Here is an 18545-nt window from a genome sequence, read left to right as displayed (position 1 = left end):
GGTGTACGTGCTAAGTCACTTCAGTTGTGTCTGACTCTTCGTGACCCCATGGACTGTAGCCCTTGAGGCCCCTTTGACCATGGGATTCTCCAGGGAAGAATGCTGGGGTGCGTTGCCATTTCCTCCTGAAGGGGATCTTCCTGACCCAGGGATCAAACCTCCGTTTCTTAGGTCTCTTGCATTGGTCTATTTGTTCTTTACCACTGGCACCACCTGGGAAGCCCAGTTTTTGGCATTATCTGCTATTATTTATGCTTATATTTTTATATGACTCAATACTTTGAATTATTTTTCTCCTTTCTGTTATATTTACATATTCAAAGTGAAATTGGTGGTAAAACTTTAGATGAGTTTATTACTTTTTTGAGCTTTATCTTCTCCATTTACATATTTTTCTGTTTTGATAGGTATCACACTTATTGCTGTGGATGAGGCTCACTGTATTTCTGAGTGGGGACATGATTTTAGAAGTTCATTCAGGGCTTTGTGTTCCCTAAAGGCAGTACTCCCACAGGTAAGCTTTGCCAAGTACAATGTCTTGAAATGACTTGCTTAGCAAGGGAGGATCCAGGATTGGGGAATGGCCAAAAATCTGAAAATGTTTTTATGAAAGGGCAAATCATTGATTTTTAAGCAGGGGAAAGATTTTTTTACAGCATGGTGTATCTTTTACTTCTCTCAAGTCTTTGCTGAAAGAGTACTTTTTCATTTAGGCCTCCTGTCCACAACTCTCAGCATTCCTCATATACCTTTGCTGTCTTTTAAATAACACTTACTTAGCAGTGTTAACGTACTTTAATATATTTTGTCTGTTGCCTGTGGGTCCCTACCAGAATATTCTTTGTGAGGAGGGATTTTTGCTGGTTTAGTTGATAAAATCTACAACAGTGCCTGTCACATAGTGAGTGTTCCGTAAATAATTGGGTAAATGAATAAGTGAATTCAGATGAGAAAGCTGAGACCCTGAGAAGTAACTTTACCGCACATGCAGTGAGTGGTAGAGCTGGGCAGTGCTGCACAGTGGGATACTATATGGCTTCCAGAGTAAATGACTTGAAAGAAGTTTAAAACAGTTTCTTCCCTGAAGTAGCACAGAGTCCAGTCAAGGAGTTTAGATTCAGAATTACCCATAAAAGTGGAAGTAGTAGTACCAAATGAAGTGCATGGAACAGTATGAATAATATAGAAAGATTAGTAGTGTTAATAGTACCGGTGATATTAATAAAAAAAGAAGATTGATATGGTGAAGTCCAGTAGGCTCAGATTCCTTGAGGACTGCTTTTCATTAATGTAGAAAGCTTTAAAGTAAGCTTTTGGAAATTAGGAAGATTGCTGTCTGTAATCCTTTCCTGGCCCTTTGATTCTAGAGGGATTGTGTTAGAGGAGTTTTAAGTGTTTTATGCAGTTTGGAAATGCTTCTCGATATTGAATTAGTCTTTTATTGTGTCAGGCTGTGGACGCCATTGGATTCTTTTCATTTCTTGGGATGATTCACTGAGCCCAGGATGTTCGACAGGCAGTGGCAGAGAAACTTTTTCCCTGGTGTTTTCATGAAATCTCTTTGTTAGCTAGTGGTGAGAAATGCCCCCTGGTGGCTGTAGGGCTCTCATTTTCCTCACTGTTCTCAGTGCTTTTTTTTCTTTAATCGCAGTTACAGGTGACTGTCACCAGTGCTTCACACTGAACTATTTTAATAAGTTCAAAAATAGCAAAAAAAAAATCACTGACTTATTCCCATTTGGAGAGAATCTGACAAAATGACTCTCCAAAGAACAACTTTGTTGTTGAAAGCTTTGTTGTTGTTGTTTATTTGCTCAGCTGTGTGTGACTCTTTGCGACCCCATGAACTGTAGCCCACCAGGCTCCTCTGTCCATGGAATTTTCCAGGCAAGAATACTGAAGTGGGTAGCCATTTCCTTCTCCAGGGGATCTTCCCTACACAAGGATCAAACCTGGGTCTCCTGCAATGCAGGTGGATTCTTTATTGCTGAGCCACCAGGGAAGCCCTGGAAAGCTTTACATCAACCTTAAAGTTCTATAAAATTCAAGTAAGAGGAACTGTAAGAAATGAGACATTTTGGATCTTTCCATGACATTCCTCCCAGCCCTTTTACAAAGATCAGCACATTGTAGACAGTAACTATTTGGAGTAAGTGAGTGAATGAATGAATGAAGCATATTATGGAGTATATAGATTAACTGCACCACCCAATGGAGAAGGCAGTGGCACCCCACTCCAGTACCCTTGCCTGGAAACTGCCATGGACGAGGAGCCTGGTAGGCTGCAGTCCGTGGGGTCTCTAAGTGTTGGACACGACTGAGCGACTTCACTTGCACTTTTCACTTTCATGCATTGGAGAAGGAAATGGCACCCCACTCCAGTGTTCTTGCCTGGAAAATCCCAGGGACAGTGGAGCCTGGTGGGCTGCCGTCTATGGGGTCGCATAGAGTCGGACACGACTGAAGCGACTTAGCAGGAGCAGCACCACCCAAATTCAGAGGCAAATGGAATAGTAACAGTTCTTGGAATTTGTAGTGGTAGCACCATTGAAGTATATGTCTAAGGCATTCCTAGATTTATAGTCACAAGATTAATTTACATTTTACTGCTTTTTTCACCAAAACTTTGTACTTATTACCAAAGAAACCAAGATTTGCCAATTTAAAGAACAAGTTTCATGAGTTGTGAACTTGATAAAACTGAGTGACAAGGTAATTTATCAGCCATACTAGTTTGCTTTTAAAAATTAAAAGGTTGAAGCTATTAAGAACTATGCTGTAATATAAAGAACAGACTTTGGACTCTATGGGAGAAGGCAAAGGTGAGATGATTTGAGAGAATAGCATTGAAACATGTCTATTACCATATGTGAAATAGATCACTAGTCCACGTTCGATGCTTGAAACAGGGCACTCAAAGCTGGTGCACTGGAATGACCCAGAGGGATGGGATGGGGAGGGGGGTCAGGATGGTGGACACGTGTACACCCATGGCTGATTCATGTCAGTGTATGGCAAAAACCACTACAGTGTTGTAAAGTAATTAGCCTCCAGTTAAAAAAAAAGAACTATGCTGTGATGACCAGATAAACTGAGAGCTTCCTAGTAAACCAGGATGTATGGACACACTGTTCTCCCAGCCAACCTGAGTGTTATTTCTAAGCTTTACCCTAGTTTACATCTTTTAAATATCATAAAGCACCAGACTTTCTAAGCAGAAATATTCTGTTCATTTCTGAAGTGAAAGTAAACATTGTTCCTTTAAATTTAATGCATTCCATTACTTTACTGTGTTTTCTAAGTTACGGAAGCAACATTCTTATCTGTGACTTTCTGGGACATCGGCAAAGGAATGAATCATTTATAGTGATTTTCTCTGTTAGCTGGTCACTAGAATAAGGAGTTCCTCGTGGCAAAGTGGGAATTTTTAAGTTAGAAGAAAGGTTAACATCCAGTAGCCCTCTCCATCTCACATTTTGATGAAAAAACAGAGGCCGAGAGAAGTTAGCTCTTGCCAAAGTGAATGGCAAATCTGAGAGAAGTGGCCGTGTCTCTGGAGTTTTTGTGTAGAATTCTTTTCAGATGTTGCCTTAATAATATCAGTAATAGCTGACACTTCTCACGTGCTTTCTGTGTACTTTGCCGTTATATTCGGCATAATAGACCTTTTATCCCATTTGCTCTTCACGGTGACTTTCTGAGATTGTTGCTGTTATTGTAGCCATCTTATAGATGAGGGAACCAAAGTTTAGAATATGAAGTAAATAACTCATGGGAATTCCCAGGCAATTCAGTGATTAAGACTCTGCACTTCCACTTCGAGGGGCATGGGTTCGATCGTTGTACAGTGCAGCCAATATATCTAAAATAAGCAGCTCAGAATCTCACATCTCGTTAGTGGCAAAAGCTGGCTTTGAACTGAGGCAGCTGTTTGTAAGCCAGATTTTTATACTACTGTGCTGCTGTTTTGCCTGATTTTTCTACTAACGTCTTCAAAATGTGTCAGGTTCATGCTTATTTCCTTTTTTTCACAAAGGCATTGCTTTTCTACTCTTACATGATACTGCATAGAAACAAACGAGGCCCTCTTTTCTTATAGTTGCCATCCTGAAAATGTCTGTCTTTATATGTTCAGTTCAGTTCAGTTCAGTCGCTCAGTTGTGTCCGACTCTGCGACCCCATGAACCACAGCACACCAGGACTCGCTGTCCATCACCAACTCCCGGAGTTCACTCAGACTCAGGTCCATCGAGTCAGTGATGCCATCCAGCCATCTCATCCTCTGTCGTCCCCTTCTCCTCCTGCCCCCAACCCCTCCCAGCATCAGAGTCTTTTCCAATGAGTCAACTCTTTGCATTAGGTGGCCAAAGTACTGGAGTTTCAGCTTTAGCATCATTCCTTCCAAAGAAATCCCAGGGCTGATCTGCTTCAGAATGGACTGGTTGGATCTCCTTGCAGTCCAAGCGACTCTCAAGAGTCTTCCCCAACACCATAGTTCAAAAGCATCAATTCTTCGGCACTCAGCCTTCTTCACTGTCCAACTCTCACATCCATACATGACCACTGGAAAAACCATAGCCTTGACTAGACGGACCTTAGTCGGCAAAGTAATGTCTCTGCTTTTGAATCTGCTATCTAGGTTGGTCATAACTTTTCTTACAAGGAGTAAGCGTCTTTTAATTTCATGGCTGCAGTCACCATCTGCAGTGATTTTTGGAGCCCCCCAAAATAAAGTCTGACACTGTTTCCACTGTTTCCCCATCTATTTCCCATGAAGCGATGGGGCCGGATGCCATGATCTTCGTTTTCTTAATGTTGAGCTTTAAGCCAACTTTTTCACTCTCCTCTTTCACTTTCATCAAGAGGCTCTTTAGTTCCTCTTCACTTTCTGCCATAAGGGTGGTGTCATCTGCATATCTGAGGTTATTGATATTTCTCCCAGCAATCTTGATTCCAGCTTATGTTTCTTCCAGCCCGGCGTTTCTCATGATGTACTCTGCATAGAAGTTAAATAAGCAGGGTGACAATATACAGCCTTGACATACTCCTTTTCCTATTTGGAACCAGTCTGTTGTTCCATGTCCAGTTCTAACTGTTGCTTCCTGACCTGCATACAGATTTCTCAAGAGGCAGGTCAGGTGGTCTGGTATTCCCATCTCTCTCAGAATTTTCCACAGTTTATTGTGATCCACACAGAATTTATGGATAGAGAGTATCAAAATGTCGGTTAACTGGTCACATTGATTTTGGTATCATTTTTTTTTTCTATTTAAAAACTGCTCCCAGACTTAATTGATTTTTCTTTGCATGAACTTTGAGATAGTTTTCAGTTCAGTAAAGCTATATTGATTATAAAAATAGTTTACAGTTTTTAATAAATTGTATCTTTTTTCAAATTCTGTATTTGATTTTTTACAGATTACACTTAAATTTTCACTTATGTACAGTAATTGCTTCAACTGATTTGCAGGGCAAATGTATTGCATCTGAAGAGCTGTGTTATGAGCATATTATTTACCATATTTTATAATAAGCCAAAATGTATTCAGAAAGTTGTAATTTTGGATATCAAGCAGCTAATTATATAGGAACAATTTTTCTGATTATGAGATGATTGCATAGTTGATTAATACACCCAATAATAATAGTGATGAAAAAATTAAATCTAGAAGTCTACTGTACTGAAAATAGAACATGACTTGGTTGCTCAAGGAATCAGTTAATACTAGATGTCTTATTTTCTGCATTTTTCTTTTATATTGTATGCTACAATTAACCATTTAAAACTGTTGATAGGTTATCCAGGTAATTGAGAGCTGTTATTTTAGATCTGAAAAGCCATATAGCAATGTATTTAATATAGGAGTAAAAAAAGAGCCATGCTTGGGCTTTGTATGGCTAAATTTTCAGTGATTGCAGGGTTTATAATTTGTGAATTATCATTATCAAAGATAAGACATAACTTACCCCTCATTTGTTCCAGCACTGTTATAAATGTATAAATAATAAATGGAGAGGTAGATAGCTAATAAGTGGATTTAGCTTAAGACAGGAATTGCCTTAGAAATCTTATGAGTTTAGTGTTTGAATGATTTCTTAGAAGGCTGAGAAACAAGTAAGAAAGTGTTTTTCTTCTTTGAAAGAATAATTTTAAAGTTTCATTTTTATCACTGTTCTCTACTCTTCCTGTAATTGTCTTCCAGTGTCTTTCTAAGAAGGCAGTAGAAATGTTGGGAATTAACGACCTCTCTCCTTTGTTAAAAATCGCTTTTACTTATTTCAGGTTCCAATTGTTGCAGTGACTGCTACGGCAGGTTCTTTGATCCGAGAAGACATTGTACGTTGCTTAAAACTGAAGGATCCTCAGATAACCTGTACTGGTTTTGATCGACCAAACTTGTATTTAGAAGTTGGACGAAAAACAGGAAGCATCCTGGAGGATCTGAAGCAGTTTCTTGTCTGTAAGTCAAGGTGAGTCACGGCCTGGAATGCTGCCGTCCATGGGGTCACAAAGAGTCAGACGCGACTGAGTGTGTGACTGAAGTGACCCCAGGATGAAAAAGCTAATCCCACCACTGAGATATCTCATAGGTGGGACTTCCAGTTACCCAGGACCAGGGAGAATGTGTCCTCCCAGGCAAGTGGCAAATGGCAAAACACAGTCAGAGTGCACATGCCCTCTCTTTAACTGATTCAGCAGAGTGCAAACAAAGACTGGGCCAGTTTTCTGAAAACCCTAGTAGGTTTACTGAAGGATTTCAGGCCCTAACCCTGGCATTTGCTTTAGCCTGGAAGGACGTCCAACTAATATTCTCTACCTGCGAGGAGAAGCAGAGGGTTTGGACGGCAGCCTCGGGGCACACTGAGCAGCTTGCTGGGGCCCAACCTAGCGCTTATGATACTGTGGGGATGCAGAATCCTGCTTGGGATGATAATTTCCTGGTGGGCATGAGGGCCGGGAACCACATGATTCAGGAATGCATTAGAAAACCAGTCAGCTATGAAAGGGTCAAGGAAGTGACCCAAGAGAAAGAAGAAAATCCAGCCCTCTTTTGGGGACAACTTGTGGAGGCTTTTAGAACGTTTACTAACATAGACACCTCCACTCCTGAGGGTCAGTCCCTACTGGGACTACCTTTTATCATTCAGTTCGCCTCTATGACATTAGGCGAAAACTTCAAATGTTACAATCAGGGCCACAAACACTGATGCCCCACCTGCTAGAGGTGGCTTTTGGGGTAAAAAAATCAAGCTGAGGATAAGGAAAGAACAAGTTCAGCTGATAACAGTTGCTGCTGGACACGCTTTGCAACTTCAGGGCCACTGAGAGGGGACAGCAGGTGCCAACATCAGTCCAGAGGTAAGACAAACAAGGGGGAGTGCTTCGAAGGCAAGTCAACTGACCACTGGGCCTATGAATGCTGGAAGGAGCCTCCCAGGCCATGCCCAGTGTGTAGACAGACTGATCATTGGGACTACTCTTGGTCCTGAAGAGGAAGAGGGACTCCTGCTTCTGAGATGACCATGCTGGGCTCCTGAGGTGTCCCGGCAGCTTCCCCCACACCCACCCTGAGATGTCTATGTCCATCAGGGAGCCCCGGGTCATCTCTGATGTGGCAGAAAGAAGATCGATTTTTTAATTGATACAGAAGCCACTGTCTCTGGCCTGACTTCTTACTCTGGACCTTTTTTCTCTAAAAGCTGCACAGTGACAGGTGTCAGTGAAAAGCCTCACACCTGTTACTTCACTAGAATCACACTTGCCAGTGTGAACAGTGTTTGGTCTCATCATTTCACATGGTAGCAAAGAAACGCTCAAAGTTCTCTAAGCAAGGCTTCGACTACACATGAACAGAGAACTTCTAGATGTTCAAACTGGATTTAGAAAAGGCAGAGAAACCAGAGATCAAATTGCCAGCATCTGTTGGATCATAGAAAAAGCAGGAGAGTTCCAGCAAAACATGTACTTCTGCTTTAAAGACTACACCAAAGCTTTTGACTGTGTGGATCACAACAAACGGTGGAAAATTCTTTAAGAGATAGGAATACCAGACCACCTGACCTGCCTCCTGAAAAATCTGTATGCAGGTCAGGAAGCAACAATTAGAACCAGACATGAAACAACAGACTGGTTCCAAATTGGGAAAGGAGTACATCAAGGCTGTATATTATCACCCTACTTATTTAACTTATATGCAGAGTACATCATGAGAAATGCCAGACTGGATGAAGCACAAGCTGGAATCAAGATTGCTGGGAGAAATATCAGTAACCTCAGATATGCAGATGACACAACCCTTACGGCAGAAAGTGAAGAGGAACTAAAGAGCTTCTTGATGAAAATGAAAGAGGAGAGTGAAAAAGTTGGCTTAAAGCTCAACATTAAGAAAACGAAGATCATGGCATCTGGTCCCATCACTTCATGGCAAATAAATGAGGAAACAATGGAAACAGTGTGAGACTTTGTTTCCTTGGGCTCCAAAATCACTTCTGATGGTGACTGCAGTCATGAAATCAAAAGTCACTTGTTCCTTGGAAGAAAAGCTATGAATAACCTAGACAGCATACTAAAAAGCAGAGACATTACTTTACCATCAAAGGTCTGTATAGTCAAAGCTATGGTTTTTCCAGTAGTCATGTATGGACATGAGAGTTGGACCATAAAGAAGGCTGAGTGTCAAAGAATTGATGCTTTTGAACTGTGGTGTTGGCGAAGACTCTTGAGAGTCCCTTGGACTGATCAAGGAGATCCAACCAGTCCATCCTAAAGGAAATCAGTCTTTAATATTCATTGGAAGGACTGATGCTGAAGCTGAAGCTCCAATACTTTGGCCACCTGATGCGAAGAGCTAACTCATTAGAAAAGACCCTGATGCTGGGAAAGATTGAAGGCAGGAGAAGAAGGGGACAACAGAGAATGAGATGGTTAGATGGCATCACTGACTCAATATACCTGGACAGTGTTGCCTTAGGGGTTTTGAGAGAGCCCACACTTGCTCACCCAGGCCCTAGGAAAAGAACTGCAGGAAATATGCCTAAAAGAAGGGCCTGTTCTACAGTATATAGATATATTAATATGTAGCTCCTCCATGGAGACCTCAGATCAGAACACCATTGAAATTCTTAATTTCCTTGGGACTTGAGGTTATAGGGTCTCCCAGAAAAAGGCACAGATCTCAAATCAACAAGTTAAATACATGGAATATATTATAAATCCTGGAAGTAGACAGCTACGTCCAGATAGAAAATAAGCTGTATTAGGCCTAGATACTTCAAAGACAAAAAGACATCTCTATACCTTGGGTTTCCTAGGTGGCGCTAGTAGTAAAGAACCCACCTGCCAATGTAGGAAACATAAGAGATGCAGGCTCGATCCCTGGGTTGGGGAGATCCATCAGAGCTCCTGCTCTGAGTCTTCCCAGTTGACAAAAGCCGTGCATCTGGTATGTTAAGTTTCTTTCTTTGAGGTAGCAGCAGTTCCATGTCAAGATGATCGTGATGCAGGGATCCTAGCCACTCCCTGAGACAGATTCTTCTGGACCAACAGCAGAGGTCTCCCTGGGGCTTCGCAGCAAGGCAGGATGAGAATTCTGTGGCCCCAGTTAGGTAGGGTCCATGAGCCCAGTGCCAGCCTGAAGGAGCCACAGAAGGTGGACCTCTGCCCTGCACCCTCCCAATAAAAGTTCCCTGGGGTCCAGGAACCTCAGAGGGGATATGAGGTAGGCAATAGACGGGCCCCAGGCTGAGCTGCTGCAGTCTCTTGTTGACACTTTGAGAGAAGATGCCATCAGGAGCACTGGGCCCTGAGACCACATTTCCTCTTGCTGTGGTCAAGGGGATTTCTCATCCTGACGTGTGCAGAGAATGTCCTCAGTTGTCCTCTAAGGAATTCTGCATAATGCAACTCTAGGGGAGGGGAAAAGAAAGGAAGAGATGCCAGCCCATAATATGTCCTGCCAACCTCCCAGAAACCTTCAAGCTGACCAAGGAAGAACCCTGAGACAGGCCAAATATGGGAACAAGCAAGAAGACTGGCCAGACATAACCTGGAAGAGTGCCCTCATATAAGCAATCTAAGCCACCCCTATTGGGTGCAGCTCACTCCACGAGTTTGCCTTTGTTTTCTTCCGCATGTGCTTTGCCTCCAATAAATGCTGTGTCTGCTGGTCTCCTATGATTCTTTTGGCAGAGAAGACAAAGACCAAGGCCCTTTTTCCAGTCATTTCACTGCCATAGTCAATAGGAATGTTCACTGCTTTAATTTTTTGGTTCTATAAATTCAGATTTTTATATTTTCTACTTTTTTTTAATGTAAAAAGTGATCCATATTGTTAGTATCATTTTGAACAGTACAGATGCATGTAAACTGAAGAGTACTTAGATTTCTCCAATCCCGTTCCTCAGTTTTCATTGTTGATATTTTTGCATTTAGCTTTATAGGCTTCTGTTCTTTGTCTTAGACTGTGCAAATATGTGCTCTCCATTGTTTTTGTTGTTGTTAGCTTGCCACAGAAATGGTGTTGTAGTATATCCATTTGTCTTCAATTTTCTTCCTTTTTGTATCTCTGTTATCTTTCTGTATATTGTGTTTTCTTAAATTAGGCCTTAATGTTTTAAGATGTTACAGCATTCACGTTTTGGTGCACAGTTCTTCCTTCTTTGAAAAATATTTTTTTAAATGAGATTCTTGTACATTAAAAAGATGATTTGCATTTTTCTTCACTCCATGGAGTTATCTACTATGAAATTTTGACATGGAAGCCCCTTGGGTCACTCTCAAAAATTACTTTGGGTAGATTATTTAGTAAGACTCTTAGAGTAAAATTGCTGCATTATTTTTCTAAGTTTTCTATGATTTTTACCGTAGTCTTTCTTAAAGGTTTTTATACATTTACTTTTTAAACATTTGATTCACTTTCATAGTATGTGTATGATCATGAATATTTAGATAATTTTTCATTATCATAGTTTTGCCATGAATATTTGTATGTATCTTTTGGCTGATCTTTAAGTATATTTGTAAAATAGATTCCTAAAATTAAAATGGTGTCACAGGTTATGTGCATTAAAAATTAAATAAAATAACTTTCTAAATCTAAGTGGTACATTCTTTTTATATTCATTGGGTCAGCATAAATGAATGTATTTATGTAAATGAATATATTGAGGAATTAAATATTCTACGAAATCATCATTTAAACTTTTAATAAGTGCAGGTTTCTAAAATAGACTTTTAACATGTTATTTTCTATAACATAGCCTTAAGATTACCAGTAAATGCTTCTTTGAACTGTATAAATGATCTTTTATTATTATATGAAAGTTCTTGCTTTTTTGGTAAACATATAGATATTCAATTTTACAATCATAAGAGAGATAAGAATAATGTAAAAATTTTATTCTCCTATGTAAATATTACATTTCTTGTATAAATGAAGAGTAATTGTTAAACTAGTGTTCTGTATTTCCAAAAGGGTGGTAATTGTATTACCATTAGTTTGTCGGTTTTTAGCAAAGCTTCTGCATCAATAAATAAACCTGTCTCTGGTTTTAATTTTTTTAATTTGAACAAAACAATGAAGTCAGTGGTGTTTGTGCGTAACATAATTTATTTCCACATCTGAGTGTCCAAAATGTTTTAGATTTTTGTTAAATATATCATTGTTTTTTATATGCTTTCTCCTTTCAGTTTTTTACTAAAAGGAAAATGTAAATTAAAATTTAAAAATGAAATGAAATTAAAAATTTTAAAAGAAGGGGAAATTAAATCACATAAAACTCAAACATATATATATATATGTTTTTGTCCTTTTGCTCTTCTTTTTCTTTAGTTCTGCTTGGGAATTTGAAGGTCCAACTATCATCTATTGTCCTTCCAGGAAAAAGACAGAGCAAGTTACAGCTGAACTTAAAAAACTGAATTTAGCCTGTGGAACATACCATGCGGGACTGAGTATTAACCTAAGGAAACAAGTTCATCATAGGTTCATGAGAGATGAAATTCAGGTGTGAAGATGGATCATCATTACCGTCTTTTCCCCATACTGGAAACACATATTTCTATAATAGCTATTTATGAAGTCTTTATTGAATATCTTCTTTGTGTTCCCTAACTTCCTTGCCTCTGCCTCCCCAGGGAGGGATAATGTTTTTTGTTTTCTAATTTAAAATTTTTTTTCATTTTTAAAGTATATCTTATAGTTGATTTACAATGTTTTGTTAATTCGGGTATACATACTATATATAAAATAGGAACTAATAGGAACCTATGGTACAGCACAAGTAACTAATTAGTACTCTGTAATGACCTCTATGGGAATGGAATCTGAAAAAGAGTGGATATATGTATTCCTGATTCACTTTACTGTACAGCAGAAACTAATACATTGTAAAAAAAACATTGTAAGTCAACTATATTAAAAATTAAACAAAAATTTCATTAAAGTTGGAATTGAACTTCATAATTTAATCCTGAAATATTATTTGTTTAAAATTGCAGTGGTAAAGAATCCCCCTGCCAATGCAAGAAATGTAAGAGATGTGGGTTCGATCCCTGGGTTGGGAAGATCCCCTGGAGGAGGGCATGGCAATCCACTCCAGTATTGTTGCCTGGAAGATTCCATGGACAGAGGAGCCTGGTGGGCTACAGTCCATGGGGTCGAGTTTGACATGACTGAGCATGAGCACAAAAATGGAAGAACAGCAATGTATATTAAAAAATTTTAGGTGTACATCCAGGTGATTCATTCATGCATATACATTTGAGTACCATTTTGATGAACATAATGCAGTCACTCTTCAGTGTAGAATACGGGAGATAGACAGGTAAGAAAACTGTTGCAGGCTAGTATAAATGGCAGCCTAGACATAGAATGGTGTTTAGGTTCACAGAGGAGGGAACACTAGCTGTTAAGGTAGATTGTCAAATGGAGTTGTACACCCAGGAATAAGCAGTTTGAGTAGAATCTGAACAAGTGAATAGAAGTTCATCAGGTATGCATGGCTAGGGGGTGATGAAGGATAAGGAATTGATTATAGAAAAGGACTGATGTGTGCAAGGCACTTTGACATAAGAGAGCATACTGGGTTCAAGGAATTGTGAGTAGTTTGCAATGGTTGGAGAAAAGGGAAGTATAGAGTAGGAGGGACACGAAGTGTAGGTAAAACGGCAGGAACTGGTGGAGACTTAGGAAGAGAGTTGAATTGGTTGGTTGGCCAGGTTATAGAGGATATTAAAACTTGTAGAGAAGCAAGCTGGAGTTGGTGTGAAGTTCCCTTATTTTTTCCAGACAAGCTGTAGGACTTTTTATTTAAATGACATTCCATCTAACAGGTAAAGCAGAGTAAAGTAGAAATGGCCTTGTTGAAGTTGATGTGATGGAGAACCAAATCCAGGAACGTCCCTGTCTCCATGTCAGTGTTTTGGGGGTTGTCTTAGAATCTTCAGAATTCTGCAAAACAGAACTTGAAAACCACCGTGACAGACTGCTCTGTGAGCAAGATAATAGTATTATAGAAACATTAGACTGGGAGCACTAAGTAGGATTGATCTGAAGGAGAGAAGAAAGGTATTGATGAAGTTCACAAGAGGTGCTGCAGCTGAGATTCTTATGGTTAGGATCCTGGTTCAGTGGGTGTCACATGGATTATTTTGGAGGATTTCAATTCAAACATGTAAGTAGGTTTAAATCAACATTATCAACATATCCACCCCCGTCAATATATGCCTGGAATAGTCCTCATCTCAAATTGAGAGGAACTTAACTTCCGTTTTGCATTTTCTGTCCAGTAGATCATCCATTTCCTATATTTAGAACTCTGCATATGCAGCTCACTGTACATTGTCATGCTGCAGTGCATGTCTGCCTGAAGGCATCTGTTCTCTTTCTTCGTCTTCTTTCCAAAGGCAAGAACAGCTGCCTGGAATAGAGGTTTTATCCAAATTCTTAAATGCTTGTATGTTTATTCTGTTATCTCTGGAGCTTGAAAATTATCAGATAAAGTTCATTAGCTGCTGCTTACTAAATCTTAACAATTGATCTTTGAGTCAATAATTGATCATTGGTTTCTTCTGTCTTGTTGTATGATTACTAATTATTTATTTAGATAGAAACATCTCCCAGAGACATGAGGAAGACTAAGATTTTTTTCTTTCCTATTTTTCATGATGAAATCTAACCACATTTGGTTGTAGATTTGTGTTTTGAGTCTGTAATCAGTCTTTTAATCCTAACTTTTAATTTTATGCCCTTTTGTATTTTATTTGCCTTTTCAAGATGGCTTGAATTCCTTTCCTTTTTGGGATGAGGTTATGAGTAAATTATTTGAAAAAGTATTTTCATTTCCACCTGAGAGGTTATAATGATATTTTGAAAATCATATCTGTAGAATAGGTTGATCTCTTTTAAAGACAATATCATGAAAAAATTAGATCTTAAAAATTCTCATCATACAAACACACAGACACACATACATATACACTGAGTAATCATGTGAGGTGATGGAGGTATTAACCTTACTGAGGTTATCGATCATGTCGCAATATATATCAAATCATGTTATATATGGTAAACTTACACAATGTTATAATTCAGTTATATCAATAAAGTTGGAAAAATTAAGAAATAACATTTAGAAAGTAAATATTGGAATTATTATTAAATTGCTTTTTTAGTCAAATATAGCAAAGCTGACTAGTTGTATACACACAAAGCTTTTTTCTTAATATTGTTTCCATTCCTATGTTAATTTTTGTCTCATATTTCTCATACTTCCATTTATTTGTCCTTCCTTCCTTCCTTCCTTTTTTTTTTTCTACTCTTGGTACATCTTAACACGTGTTTTGTTTCAAATGGTACTTTATTATTTACCACTTATACACACACATAGTTTAACAAACTAAAATAGTTCTCCGGTGCTTCAAATGAAACGCTTAAGCCATCATTCCTTCCTGCTGCTTTTTCCTACTCTCAGCTTTTTTAGCTTATTCCTTTGGTGTTTGCCTCTGTATCTTGCAGTAATTTCCTTGTACTGCTACTACTTAGGTTACTTATTATTTGCCTGTTAGATTTAGGCATTATCTCTCAATTCCCCACTATGAAAGGTGAACGCATAGCTCTTTGACATCCCTTCCTGCCCTTCTCATCGTGTCTAGAAGTTTCTACCCCCTCTTTTCCCAATGTATCAATATCATAATTTTGATCAGATCAATATACTCAAATATTATGTGTATATATTCTTTATAAATGCTTTTTATATGTAAGGCATGTAGTATATTTAGAGTTACTTGTACATTTTTTTTGTATTCTAATTACTACTTTTCAAGAAATGTGGTTAGCTTTTTTTGGCAATTATCACTAATTTTCCCCTAAAATTTCCCCTAGTCATATAAATCTCACCTCTGTATATTCATTCCTGTTATACCAATTTTATCCTTTCAAATTTGCAGAGAGAAATTCATATTTCATTCTATCTCTTTAATGAGCAGCTTCCTTCTACCTTTGGGCTTCCCTGGTGGCTCAGATGGTAAAGAATCCTCCTGTAATGCAGGAGACCCGGGGTTCGACCCCTGGGTTGGGAAGCTTCTCTGGAGGAGGGAATGGTTACCTGCTCCAGGATCGTTGCCTGAAGAATCCTATAGACAGAGAAGCCTGGTGGGCTACAGTCATGGGGTCACAAAGAATCGGACACAACTGAGCATGCCCCATACCTGTCTTTCTACCTTAGAATACTGCTAGAAAAATTAAGATGCAGTCTTGAAACTTCAGAATAACCCAAAGGCTCATTTAATATAATAAATATTTTAAGAGTCTCTTTTGTGTCCTATATTTATATGCATTCAGAAGAACCATGATATTTGCTCCTTTTTGTAGAGAGGGAACAAATCCTATTTGATGGTCACCAGTCCTAAATCTGTAAATTGGGCAGATAATCTCTTAAGCTGTAAGTGATTTGTCAAAATTATATTAAATTCCCTGGTGGTTCAGACCGTAAAGAGTCTGCCTGCAATGCAGGAGACCCAGGTTTGATCCCTGGGTCAGGAAGACCCTCTGAAGAAGGAAATGGCAACCCACTCCAGTATTCTTGCCTAGAAAATCCCATGGATGGAGGAGCCTGGTGGGCTGCAGTCCATGGGGTTGTAAAGAGTCAGACACGACTGAGTGACTCACTTTCACTTTCTTTTTTTTTTCCAGTTTTATTTATTTATTTATTTTCTTTACAATGTTGTAGTGGTTTTTGTCATACATTGACATGAATCCACCACGGGTGTACATGTGTTCCCCATCCTGAACCCCCCTCCCACCTCCCTCCCCATACCATCCTTCTGGGTCATCCCAGTGCAACAGCCCCAAGCACCCTGTATCATGCACTGAACCTGGACTGGCGATTTGTTTCACATATGGTAGTTTACATGTTTCAGTGCCATTCTCCCACATCATCCCACCCTTGCCCTCTCCCACAGAGTCCAAAAGACTGTTCTATACATCTTTGTCTCTTTTGCTGTCTCGCATACAGGGTTATTGTTACCGTCTTTCTAAATTCACTTTCATATTAAATTCAGTAGCATGCCAGGGACTGTAATGAATGAACTAATTGTACTTACCAAAGGGAAACATGTAAGGTTTTAATTCTGCTAAATGTTTGTCAATCTGTGTTGTTATTTATTCTCAGTGTGTCATAGCTACCGTAGCTTTTGGAATGGGCATTAATAAAGCTGACATTCGCCAAGTCATTCATTATGGTGCTCCTAAGGAAATGGAATCCTATTACCAGGAGATTGGTAGAGCTGGCCGAGATGGACTTCAAAGTTCTTGTCATGTTCTCTGGGCTCCAGCAGACATGAACCTAAATAGGTAAAAATACTCATTGCTTTCACCCTTACAGATTTCTTTCTTTCCATATAAACTTCAAAAGTATTTGAGGCAACATTCAAAATTTAAACTAATATGTGTAAGTGCATTTAAAAACCAAAAGAAAACCCAAGACGTTCTTAAGATTTGTGGTGAGTTGCCACCCAGAGGAGATGAACTAATTTCATCTATACTTCTTTCAGCGTGAAGATTTAACTAAACCAGCACTACACTGGGAATGTAACGTAGATCTTGTGGAACACTTTCAAAGTATCATTTGTTGATGATTTGTTTTTTCTCTCCAGTTCTCAAGTTTTGATATGTCTTCAGCCATAGTTACTTTAGAATCCATTTATTTTGGTTTTGTTTTTTTCTTCTCATGCTGCCATGGTGCTTATTCCAAATGACTTCTGTCAATTCCAGTTTGGCTCTAATTACCACTTTTGTTTCTTTTGTTTGTTCTGTGAGAGCATGTCCTCTCTCCTTGCCCGTCTGAGTGATCATGTTGCTCTGTACTGACTGACTGCCATGGAAAAATATTGTGCTTAGTGTATAGAGGCAGGAAAGCCTTACTACTTAAATACTAAACAGGTGTTTTGTTGGTACTTATGTCCTGTGAGATTGATGTCGAAAGGAAAACTTCATCTTGCAGAATTTTAGTGGTAGGATTTACCAATTTATCCCTTCACCCATAGGGAAAAAAAGTTAAGAAACATGTATGTGGTGGACTTACTAGCTCATTTTATTAAAATGGTGAAAGTGCCTATCTAATACAGTTTTTATTTTTATTTATTACTCTGCAATTTTTTTTTTAACACTGTGTCCCAAGCATTATGCTCTGTGCTGAGTATCCAATGGTAAATAAAAGCAGATATAAATAGTACCTGTTTTTTAATAGAGTTTACTATATAATGGGAATGACAGATCTTAATCACAGAATCGTACAACTGTGGGTACATAGGGTTCATTTTACTGCTCTCTTTGTGTTTGAAAATTTCAGTAATCAAAAGTTATTTTGGAAAGGATCATGCAAATACGTGTAATGGTATAGCTATTACATGCTATGAAGGAAATTAGCCTTGAGTAGCCAGTGTAATATTGGGTGTGTGTTTACCCATTTATAAAGATCAGATAAGGCTTCCTTGAGGAACTAATGAGTTAACTTGAGGTATGAGAGAAGAATGGGGATTAATTAGGTAAGAATGTTTGCTATAAATTTTAAGCTTCTCCTTTTAGGAGCAGTCAGTAGCTTTTGTTTCTTCTTGTTGTGCTTTTGACACTAGTGTCTTTGTAAAGCTTTTTACAAACTAATTTAAAATAATTGGGGTAGAACACAGCTTTGTATACCACTATTAAATTTGGGGTTGTTAAAAACATTTGGGGTTGTATCAAACATAAGTTGATTCCTACCAGTTCTGATTTTATTTGTGCATTGTGTTAAAGATGCTGAAGACTTAACAACTTAAGTTTTGTATCGTGGCTTGGCAGGTTCATCAGTGGGTATAGTTTCTGTTTATCTGAGTCTCAAAGATATTTTAAATGGTTATCTCATAAAGATTTAACAGAGGTTAACAGTGAGTAGTAATCAAATAGTGTTGCCAGAAAACCCATACTTGAATCTTTAATACAGACAGGTGGTTCTTTGTATCCATACTAAAGGAAATAAAACTATAGGGTTAATCAGCATAAAAAAAT

At 38.6% G+C, this 18545-nt stretch overlaps 1 protein-coding gene across 4 annotated transcripts in view; it reads left to right on the top strand.

Annotated features, from left to right (window-relative positions):
• WRN (Werner syndrome RecQ like helicase) overlaps window positions 1-18545 on the top strand; it is a 114429-nt gene that overhangs the window by 56364 nt on the left and 39520 nt on the right. For all 4 annotated transcript variants that reach the window (XM_018042051.1, XM_018042050.1, XM_018042049.1 and 1 more), the window contains 4 exons: window positions 408-514; window positions 6284-6471; window positions 11832-12006; window positions 16672-16853. In XM_018042051.1, the coding sequence (XP_017897540.1) occupies window positions 408-514; window positions 6284-6471; window positions 11832-12006; window positions 16672-16853 (652 nt within the window). The remainder of the gene's footprint in view (window positions 1-407; window positions 515-6283; window positions 6472-11831; window positions 12007-16671; window positions 16854-18545) is intronic.

This window comes from Capra hircus, chromosome 27 (genome assembly GCF_001704415.2).
Source record: "Capra hircus breed San Clemente chromosome 27, ASM170441v1, whole genome shotgun sequence".
Taxonomy (NCBI): Eukaryota; Metazoa; Chordata; class Mammalia; order Artiodactyla; family Bovidae; genus Capra; species Capra hircus.
This window is presented reverse-complemented; position numbering and strand designations above follow the sequence as displayed.